Source organism: Orussus abietinus, unplaced genomic scaffold, assembly GCF_000612105.2.
Source record: "Orussus abietinus isolate OABI.00-Male unplaced genomic scaffold, Oabi_2.0 scaffold92, whole genome shotgun sequence".
In the NCBI taxonomy this organism is placed as follows: Eukaryota; Metazoa; Arthropoda; class Insecta; order Hymenoptera; family Orussidae; genus Orussus; species Orussus abietinus.
Window position 1 is genome coordinate 47805 of NW_019394274.1, and position 10382 is coordinate 58186.

Consider the following 10382-nt stretch of genomic DNA (forward strand, 5'->3'; position numbering starts at 1 on the left):
CGACTGGTCACCTAAGTTTCACTAGTTGTGTACAACCCCAATCTAAACGTAGAGGCGTTTCTTTCTTTTGCATTGTATTTTTAGATGGGCACTTTCTACTCGAACCCAGTACCACAGCTTGCAATGCGATAAGCCACCAAGTACATTAAAATCTCAAATTAAAGGCATTCTCCCTGCTAAGAATATAATACAAATTATTATTCACTAAATAGAAAAATGGACGTTAGTTTATTGGTCTGCATTGCAACGATCTATTTAAAACTGGATTGTCATTAGCTAATACCGTCCTCTTTAGCTTTGGCCTAATTAAAGGAAGATTCTTAAATACGCTGTAATAAAAAAAAATCAGCAGTGTGTCGACGTGCAATTAGCATTACTCGCTATATCTGGCGAATGCAATTAATCACTTAATCGAAGAGAAGCAGCCCCGCTTCCTTCCACCTTACTCCTTGTGGTAATTTTAGTTTCACCTCGTGGGTATGGTCTTCTTGGTTCATAGACCACCTCTGCCAATTTAGTCTACCTTTGCTGCAGGCCGACAAAGGCGTACGTGTTCAAAGAACCCATCGAGTACTGCAACTATTAGATCTATATAGAAGAAAATTAAAAGTTATAATACTCAAGGTGCAACAAGCAGAAAGGATCGCGACAAAAAATTTAAACAATTTAATTATTGCGAGGAGGAAAGGATCGAGGATCCGGGGTGACTTTGAAACTGACTTCTACGTTAAATTAGAAAATACTGACTATCTCACGGTGTAGAATAATTAGAGCCTCATGACATAACTGAGGCTTTACATCAAGACCAAATAGCTGTAAATTAAGCTAGAGGTGTTAAATCGAGGAAAAAATCAGGACCAAAGAAAATGGACACCGCCAAGCAACTAATTCTCACTTTGAAGAAAAATAATAGATCACACGTCGGTTATGGACTGCAAAAGGAGAGCGAGGCTTTGATGCGTCACATATTGCAAAATATGGCAAAGTCGGAATTGCCTATATTGCAGGCTGAGGTGAAAAACGAAGAGGACTCGGTCAAATATCGAGAAGAAGGTAATCCTAATTAATACACGCCCTTGTTCAATATTTAAAAGACCTAGGCTTCAACAACAATTAATCACTACCGATTCGATAGGAAATCAGCACTTCGTGTCCGGTGACGATATCGAAGCTATGGAAAGCTACACGAAGAGTTTAGCGTATGCCGACAGCGAAGAATTAAAAGCGTATGCTCATGCCAACCGGTCAGCTGCACTTTATCGGAAGCAAATGTACAAGGAATGTTTGATAGACATCGATGCAGCCATCTCGTACGGGTATCCCCAGGACAAGAGGAAAAAGCTGAAGCAAAGAGGAGAAAAGGCAATGGAGGAGATAAAGAAGGCCCTGCAGACGAGGGCAATAAAGGATGTTCCGGTTTCCGGTCTCGACATCAGTGACTCGGATCTGTCGAAACTCATCGACGGTGCCAATGCGAACACGTGTCCTTTCGGCAGGACGAACGACTCCACGACGAGGAAGTTCCCCCTGATCCGGGGCGTTGATGCCGAGGACGATAGGAAAGAGAAGGGGCCTCTAAACGGCTCGGTAAGCGCGCTTCCGGAAGAGTACATGGCACCGGAGAGTTCGGGGAAGCCGAGGTACGTCCTGGCCGAAGGTCCTCCAAAAGTCGCATTCGGTCCCAGCGAGGAGGCCCCAGCTTCCAGCAGCGGGGTCCGGATCGTCTTCAACGAGCGGTACGGTCGTCACCTGGTGGCCACGAAACAGTTCAAGCCTGGCGATGTCGTCACCGTTGAGGACCCTTATGCATACATCGTCTACACGGAGAAGTAACGACCTGAAACGTTTGAAGACACGGTGGTTGAAAATTAGCGTTGCACATCACCACACACGTACACTATATATATATTTGTTTTCTAGAGGGAAACAAAGGATCACTACTCACTTCCTTACCTCAAGTCTTTCCCCGACTACTCTGCACCTCCCATACCTCGATCTACCTGGGAGAGATTGCCATGGGAATCTCGCCACCCATTTTACGTAGTCACAAAACACCCCACAGTTTATCACGCACAGCATGGACACAGCGCGGAGGAGGAATGGGAATTCCTGCGCTAGAGGTATCCCCTCGCATAGGTGCCAAACCGGTCACGAATAATATTTCAATCTGTTTCAGGCATTACACTCACTGTCATCACTGTCTGTCAAGAAGTTACAACCTGATATCCTGTCCCCAATGTCCCATTGCGCAGTACTGCTCCGAGGAGTGTCGGAAAGCTGCCTGGAAGACGGTCCATCGAACCGAGTGCCCGATTACGGCGTTGCTCTCGAATCTCCTGAACGTTGACAAGGACAAGATGCGAATGCTCACGAAGATCTTGAGATTCCTGGTGGTGGTTACCGAAAATGGCACCGGCATCGACGGGCTGCAGGCCGACACGAGGAAGGCTGAGTCTAATCCAGGTGACGATGGACGTTGTCGCATCCCTGGGTCGGTTGCGCGTAATGACGTCTTTTTATCCTCAGACAACAGAACCGCCGGGTTCACCGATGAAGGGATTCTGGACAGCAAGAGTGCTCGCAGTGCTCTAAGTCTCGCTACCAATATGACGACTCGTCCTCTCATCGGCATCAGCGCGTTTGCCTGCATCTCGGCCCTGGCTACCATCCTGCTGGCCACGCAGACCGACTTCTTCGGCAAGGGATACGAAGTGCACCAGTTGAGGGACATCGGTCAGCTGGCAGAGATCACTTTCTGCAGCACCCTGATGCTCAGAGCCTGCGTCATCATGTCTTCCAATTGCTTCTCGGTAAACGTCTCCGCCGCGATCGAGGGCATTCTCCTGACCCTGCGGTATACCACAAATAATATAGCTTTAACAATAATCCACTGTGACTAAAGGTAACGCAAAAGCGTACACCTGTATCGCACGGTCGCCGATTAACGATTCACCGCCTTAAAATGGTTTCAGATACAACCGGAGCCGGGCATAAAGTCGGGGTCCGGTTTGTACGTTTGCCACAGTCTGTACAACCATTCTTGCACGCCGAACACCTTTAGACACTTCGAGGGGCTCACCATGATCACTCGGGCACTTCACCTGGTGCGTCCCGGCGATCAGATATTCACCTCGTACGGGGCTGGCTACGCCTTCATGACCAGGCCAGAGAGGAAGCGGAAGATCATGGAAGAGTACTTCTTCGATTGCACTTGTCCCGCTTGCGTTGACGACTGGCCGACGTACAATGTGATCCTGAAGGAGCACGTAGGATCCGTCGTTGGGAGGAAAGAGTTGACGGACAGGTTGAAGCCGTTCAAGAAGAGGCTGCTGCAGAACAAGTACGACATCGAGGCTGTCAGAAGCGTGTTGGAGATCCTGGAAGGAGAAGTTTCGATGCCCTGCGAAGAAATAGTTCACGCGATACAGTACCTGAAGAGCTACTACCTGGGTAAACTGAAATGAAACTTTCTTTTTTTTTTTTCCTAACGCTTCACCTTACTTCGCTTATTTCCTATGCGTTGTTACATCTACGCGCGCTGCTAAAACAAAAACAAAAAAAGAAAAAAGAAAAACCCTTTGCGCCGCTTAGATAGTGAAATCTGCTTACCCGTTTGTCGATTTGTTACGCTTTTCACGAATACGTTGCTTTGGATGCGTTAATCGAAGCCTTGCCGCTTTCTTGTGTGAATAAAATCGCCTCGCAGCTACCGTCGCAAAAGCACTCGAGTACGTATATCAAGCCCCTTTGATGTGTTGCCGCAAGACCGTGCCGAATTGCAAGTGTAAAGGACTACTTGCAATTATAACAGATCCTGAGAAGATAACAGAAGATACAAAAGTTACGCAGGGAGGAAGTTTACGTTTAAACGGCTAACGTAAGTCTTAAGCTCTCGTTAATACGAGTGCGAAAATAACTTTTAACTAATAAAATTAACATCGGGATTTGTTACAGGTATAACGCTATGTTTACGCGTGTTAAGAGTGACAGCGGAACAGTGATAACAGAGATTCTAGAACCCTCTTAGTAGGTGGAATAATGATTACACTTTTTTATATTCTAGATCCCTGAGGAGAGTTTGCAACCGAATCACGTTACGCTCATCCAGGAAAGGATGACACACCTGGTTCTACCAACACTTTTATTAAAGTCCTACATAACTCTGATACCGATAAGTGGCCACAATCGTTTACGGTGAAATTTATTTTGGGGAACAAAGTCGTTCGGGTTGACGTTGAAGCATTTAAGAAGAATTATTTTTTATAGTAAGTACGGAAGATATTCCACGACTCTTTAAGGGTTACTTTACCGCCTTCGGAAGATGGGACAAAATGCCCGTTTAAAGTACTCAGAAATTAACAGGAATTTATTGGGGACCATTTTATACAGAATGACAACGATCCGGAGCTTTCCTAGACACCAGTAAAATTGATGGGAAATGACATATGTGTAAATATATTCCTATTGAAGATACTTTATATCTTACATACAGATTAAGATGTATCACGTGCCGACGTAACGCAGACAACTTAGTCTCGAGCAAGATATATACGAGTTAAATAAATTTGACCAAAATCATGTAAAAAATCAACTTTTATTTAAACCAGTTTGAGGGAATCCTAGGGTATGGTAATGAAATGGCATCGACGACTGCCGGAAAAGACGAAGTGTCCGTTCACATGGCGATATAAAAGAAAGTAATGCTACTTACGACTTCTCATTAATATCTAGATTTATATAATTACTCTCCAGTGTTTATCCGAATCAATGTACTTGCTTTCGAAGCAGGATTCTAAAAATCGTCCAACGCGCGAATTAAACTCCAAATCGCGAGCCGCGCGTTAAATTGAACGGTGCTTCTATTTAAATAAAACGAATGATTTTTTACATACGCTGTCTACAATCCTAGACAAATATTTAATACTTCCCGATGAGCGTACAGTCGGCATGAAACAATCGACTACCTTCAACTCTCAACTCTTGTGGATACTCCCTAGTTGTTTAGTGTAGCAAATATAAATTGGGAAAACGTGTTAGATAAATAATGAAAAAAGAAAAAAAAAAAAAAGTAACACGAAACGGATACTCTAGACATATTTCGATAAACCAGCGCATTCTTCTCTGAGGGTAATAATTCGACATTTAGACAGTTTGCCTAAACTCCGCGTCGATTTCTCCATAATTCGTCCTTCCGAGGTCCTAAATTCATCCTCGCGTATTAATATCCAACACGTATTGCTTCGACGCTTTACGACGAAAGAATGCTCGATCGCTCTTTTCATTAAAACGAACTGAGCACAGTACAATTAAGACACGTGGGTCCGTAATCGTAAGCCACTGTGATCCGCCAACAAAGTACCATTAGCGGTGCAAGATGGTTTAAAAAGAGGGCCATCTGCGAACGCGGATATAAGGTTTCATATATTTCGTGCGAGGAAACAATAATTAACGAGTAAGACCGGCCGAGTGGGTGTCCAAATGGATTTTGCATTTGGAGGCAAACTTCGGCGCGTGTAAAATCCTTTGACTTAGGCGGAACAATTGAAAGAACGTAACGCTTAAACGGTGGCTCGTGTAAAATACGCGTTAAATTGCTTCGCTCGGCTATAATTAGGGTGAAGTGCTTGCGTATGTATGTACGATGTTTAATTGAAGATAGGTCGGCCGGGCGAGTTAAAAGCGACCTATATTAGGAAAGGCAGCGAAGAGCGGGGCGGGCGTAGCTGCGGGTGGTTGATCTCCAATGTTTTTCAGCAGATTCCCTTGCAAAAGGCTATCGAGGGCCCTCTGTACCGTGGGATTGTTAAGCAGAGGCGACGGCGAGACTCCGGTCGTCGTGGAAGTCGTCGTCGAGCTCGTGGTAGACGTGGCTGCTGGCAATATAACACAAAAGTCAGTTGCGGCGAGATCCGTATGCCACTGCTGGAGAAACCAGCCCAGGAAAAGCTCTCCCTCGCTCGCTCGAGTGGCTCAACATCGGCGAGGTCGAGTTTCCCGGGAAAGCCCTCGGAGTGGCGGCAAGAGAAGAGACGGTAAAACTGTCCACGTGGTTGTTACCTTCCTCAAAACCGACACGAAATCTTTCGTCGCACAAATCGCTACCGTTACACGTCAGCGCTCCTCGTTCGCGAAAATTTCGGAAGTACTCGCCGGCGATGAGCGGGATCGCACGTCGAGGCTGCTGACGGAAACCGCGGGAACCGCGGAAACGTCGACGCACTTTGCCGCAAGGGTGAAGGTCGACCTTGCAAAATGCAAGGCTTACTCCGCAAACGTTCGAAAAAGCCGGACCCGTCCACCCGAGACGGCGGCGAAACGAACGACGAAGCTGTACTCCGATGTCCCGGTCGGATACAACTCGTCGCGCAAAGGTCGGCCTTGCAAGCTGCACTCTGTGCATCGATCTTTCAAGCCGCCTTTCCCGTAAATCTGCGCAAAGTGTAAAGAATGGAAAAAAAAACAAAAAAACGGGGGTACTCCACCCAAACTGCGATCAGACTGATCGCAACGTTGACCTGGGGTAATTAAATAGTGCGGCAGAGCTCCGGACGACCGATCGCCCTTACATAAGGCACCGTTGAGAATTTTCTGTAAAACGCGAACGGGAACGGTACGGTCAAGTATTCGCGATTTATCGGTATGAATGTTCATGACGGCGTTCGTTCATGACAGCTTCCTACCGATACGAAAACCTGCGCAAACACTGATCTCGCCAATGTTATGTCATGTACCGGGTTGAGGGTGCTCGCCGATAATTTAACCAGCACTAGCAGACCCCTAAACGACCTACCGATATAAAAAGTCGTACCAAAATTGCCTTACAGACCTACGAAATATTTGAAACCGACTGACTTTTAACATCGGCTCCATGTTTCGCCTGTTATAGGCACGGTATACGGACTTCCCACGAGTGGCGTATGAATGATGGTCGGATACGTGGGACCCTGGCTACGTAATCACGTCCACTCTCAAAACGGTCATTTTTTTTTCACACTCCTGTTTTCCACACAGGTTTTGGAACTCCCAAGAACACCGTTATAGGCACCTCGTTCGCAAAAAGTACCGACATCATTGCGTCGATTAGCGCGTAATGAACGTTCGCTCTTAAAATGGCAATTGGTTTACGTGTACGATCCTGGTTTATTATCGACATAACAACGGGAGTCTTAATGTACAGGCTCTGCACGAAAGGCAAAACACTCGGCGGAGATGAATGCAAAGCCTGGAGGTATAACACCGTAATTTCGTAATGACTTTTACCTGCTCCCCAATTAGCTGGAGGGACAGGAGCCGGAGCCGGAACGGGGCTAGGAGCTGGTACCGAGGCGGCGGTCTTGTTGCTGTTCAGAATGTTCAGGATCCTCGACTGGAGTTCGGCTTGCTTTGGGTCGCTCACGGCCAGAGTCGTCGATGGCAAGTCCTTGGCATCGCCCAACTCGACCTGGACCTGCTCCTCCCTTTTCACCTCTAGATACTTGATCACTCGGTCGTACTGCAGCACGGTCAATTGATGATTGTCTGCCAACATGTTCAACAGAACCTGAATAGCGTCAGGGTGGCGCTCATTAGCGAATGGGGTATTCAGGGGCACCGAGCGACCGCCTGATTTGTAGTTGGCGAAATCTCGCGTTATCAGATTGATGGCATCTTCCAGCGGCATGTTTCTGTGCTCTGGAGATCAGTAAAAATTTTGTTAGTAAGCCTTTAATGTTTCGGATGGTTCTACGTAGTGATTAATCAACTGCGTACCTTGAGGAAGCCCGTGAAGAATGTTTAATGTCAGTGAGTGATGTTCCTGATTGATGTGTGTCACTACGACTGCATAGAGGCAACCTCGGCTGGCTATGTTTCCAAGAACTCGGCTGAGGGGAACATCTTCGTTAGGGAAAAGAAGATCCACTGTCAGACCCATTTTCTTTAGACGCATTTCTATGGCCTCTGCGTAATCACTGAAAATATGTTTCAGATAATTATTAAAAAATCTTAAACTTACACTGTTAATTGATGTATACATTTTATCAATGGAGAATTTCATCAAAGTATTTCTGCTTACGTTAAACCTTTGTTGACAACGATTATCTCGCAGTCATTCTTTTCAGCTACGGCTGACTGATAATCCACCGAACCACTAGATCCCCTGCAAATTATGTCAATTGTTAACAGAATGATTTGCACGTATCTACGAAGAGATATAATTTAACACCATCCCCTCCTATAGAATTTAAAAAACGGAATCTCACCCATATCCAGAGCTCATCTCTCTGGGACCAACTCCATGAGATCCTGCCATAGGTCCTCCAACAGGGCCTTTTAGATCGTCGAAACGACCACCGTCAAAGGAACCACTGCCAAAACTACCGTGACGACTTCTATCGCCAGTTTTCTCCCAATCGTGGCCGAGTTTGTCATCGCGAGGTCCTCTGTTTATCGGACTTCTATCCCGAAAACTATTTACTCCAACTTCCTTGTTTTTATTCCTATTCTTTCCACCTCTATTCCCTCGAACTCGTAGAACATTTTGACTCTGATTCATTCCACCACCGCCAAGGTTGGGTCGTCCTTGATTACCAACGGGTCTATTCTGATTATTTCCACCAAAAGGTGGATTAATACCACCTCTGCTTTGGCCGCTCACTCCAAACATATTGCCCCCACCTCTGTTTTGATTCCCAATGCTAAATTGATCATTTCCTCTATTCTGATTCCCACCACCGAACTGGTCGTTATCCCCTACACTTTGGTTTCCGTCGTCAAACTTTTCTGGGTCACTATCCCAACATTCGTTACTGTCACTGAACTGGTCGTTCGAAGTATTCATGCGATTCGGCATAATTCCCCCTCCTCCACCGTCTCCACCCGGTCCCCCTATTCCTCCTCGCTTCTGATTCGGGCCACCACCAAAGGGGCTATCCTTGTTGAAGCTTGGCGTAGATGGAGCAAAAGTTGAGTTTCCTCCTCCAAAACTTCGATTAACACCAAAAGAATCATTTCCACCAAATGGAGATTTTCCTGGGCTAAACTGGTTATCCATTCCACTTGGCTTTCCTAATCCACTCATTCCACTTAGGCTTTTCATTCCCATACCACCGGCCATTCCCATTCCACCACCACCACCACCGCCGCCGCCGCCGCCGCCGCCGCCACCACCACCTCCTCCTCCTCCTCCTCCTCCTCCTCCAAGCGTGTCCTTTTTTGCTGGCCTTACATCTGAAAAGTATAATGAATTTCAATGTTTCTTTTGCCACTCAATATAAATATTTATAATAAAACAATGTCCTAACGATTCCAATTACTAATAAAGCCAACTGTACCGATTCTCCTTCCTTTGAACATGGCTCCGTTTTCATTTTTAATAGCTTGCTGCGCACTCTGTTCATCTTCGAATTGAACAAAGCCAAAGCCTCTATTGATCAAAGATCCTACAACGGTCCCGTATTTAGTGAAGTGCTCTTCCAGTTCGTGCTTGGTCATGTCTTCGGTCTGTAAGTGACCAACAAATATTCTACTGCTAACGGTAGCAGGGTCCTTTAGAAGTCGTGCACTCATTTTTAAGGAGAGTCGACCTTTCCTGTATAAAACAAAGGTAATAATTCATACACAATCTAGAACAAGTAAGGACATAAACTTGAACGTCTCTGTATCATTAAAAGGTATTCTGATATTCTGGAGTAAATAGTATAATTAAAGAGTATGTTCAGGTTATGATTGAGAGCTGAAATCACTCACCAGATCCCTTATCACGGACTCTGCACAAACCAGTTCCTAAATACACGGCCAAGTTGCTCGGATTATCGAAGTTCTCTGGAATTCAGATGTAGCACGGAATTGACTGAAAAGTTACTCGGAAGTCAAATTGTCTGAAGTATACAAACGAACGTCAGATACATCGGGAAAGCACGCAGAGAAACGAACGTGAACAAACGAATGAATGCTAGGAAGGGAGCTTCGTACAGAGATGAGTTGGGAGATTGCTCACGGGCAGGGAGGCGCGATCGCATCCTGTGCTGCCCTCTGGTTTCGTACGTTAGCTTTCACATACGGAATGATGATGACGGGACTCTACGGACCAATTACCATCATGAGTACGTGAGCCGCCAACGACGACTGGTAGATGGTACCGCCATCGCGGGTGCGCGAGCTCCTATCAGAAATTCGTTGCGCCGCCCTTGGGGGCAAAAAACGGTGAAAGCTAACGTACGAAACCAGAGGGCAGCACAGGATCAATCGCACAATTCTGCCCGTGAGCAATCTCCCAACCACATCTCTGGTACAGATGGCGTTCGGATTTTCGGATATTCGACGCGCCACTTTCAAATAACTTCACGAATTGGAACGCTGGCAGCGCTGCCGTCGCTGTTCCAACTTGGCGAAAAAGATTTCAA

At 46.1% G+C, this 10382-nt stretch overlaps 2 protein-coding genes across 4 annotated transcripts; one reads left to right on the forward strand and one right to left on the reverse strand.

The window, feature by feature from the left end:
- On the forward strand, positions 1 to 3464 carry LOC105697373 (SET and MYND domain-containing protein 4). The gene is made up of 4 exons (XM_023434865.1): positions 1 to 1053; positions 1136 to 1829; positions 2177 to 2810; positions 2973 to 3464. Exons 1-4 carry the CDS (start codon positions 867 to 869, stop codon positions 3462 to 3464), a joined length of 2007 nt encoding a protein of 668 aa, XP_023290633.1. The 5' UTR covers positions 1 to 866.
- LOC105697374 (PE-PGRS family protein PE_PGRS30) lies at positions 3327 to 9924 on the reverse strand. Of its 3 annotated transcripts, XM_023434862.1 has the most exons (8): positions 9727 to 9924; positions 9312 to 9568; positions 9109 to 9207; positions 8241 to 9045; positions 8054 to 8137; positions 7750 to 7949; positions 7261 to 7671; positions 4576 to 5873 (listed from the first exon to the last, which is right to left on the reverse strand). In XM_023434862.1, exons 2-8 carry the CDS (start codon positions 9544 to 9546, stop codon positions 5674 to 5676), a joined length of 2034 nt encoding a protein of 677 aa, XP_023290630.1. In that variant the 5' UTR covers positions 9547 to 9568; positions 9727 to 9924; the 3' UTR covers positions 4576 to 5673. The 3 variants fall into 3 exon arrangements, 2 of the variants coding, with proteins under 2 accessions (XP_023290630.1, XP_023290629.1); XR_002762438.1 differs by lacking the exons at positions 4576 to 5873; positions 9109 to 9207; positions 9312 to 9568; positions 9727 to 9924 and adding exons at positions 3327 to 3400; positions 3610 to 3814 and having other exon boundaries at positions 8241 to 9108; XM_023434861.1 differs by lacking the exons at positions 9109 to 9207; positions 9312 to 9568; positions 9727 to 9924 and having other exon boundaries at positions 4576 to 5870; positions 8241 to 9108.
- Positions 9925 to 10382: the final 458 nt, after the last annotated feature.

What these genes read in the sequence shown, in the direction of transcription:
- LOC105697373 (XM_023434865.1), top strand. Translation starts at nt 867, where the DNA reads ATGGACACCGCCAAGCAACTAATTCTCACTTTGAAGAAAAATAATAGA. An exon ending in TACATCGTCTACACGGAGAA is followed by an intron (nt 1,830 to 2,176) that starts GTAACGACCTGA and finishes AATCTGTTTCAG; the next exon opens with GCATTACACTCACTGTCATC. An exon ending in TGTCTTCCAATTGCTTCTCG is followed by an intron (nt 2,811 to 2,972) that starts GTAAACGTCTCC and finishes AAATGGTTTCAG; the next exon opens with ATACAACCGGAGCCGGGCAT.
- LOC105697374 (XM_023434862.1), bottom strand. Translation starts at nt 9,546, where the DNA reads ATGAGTGCACGACTTCTAAAGGACCCTGCTACCGTTAGCAGTAGAATA. An exon ending in CGGCGGCGGCGGTGGTGGTG is followed by an intron (nt 9,046 to 9,108) that starts GTGGTGGAATGG and finishes TGAGTGGATTAG; the next exon opens with GAAAGCCAAGTGGAATGGAT. An exon ending in GAGATGAGCTCTGGATATGG is followed by an intron (nt 8,138 to 8,240) that starts GTGAGATTCCGT and finishes CATAATTTGCAG; the next exon opens with GGGATCTAGTGGTTCGGTGG.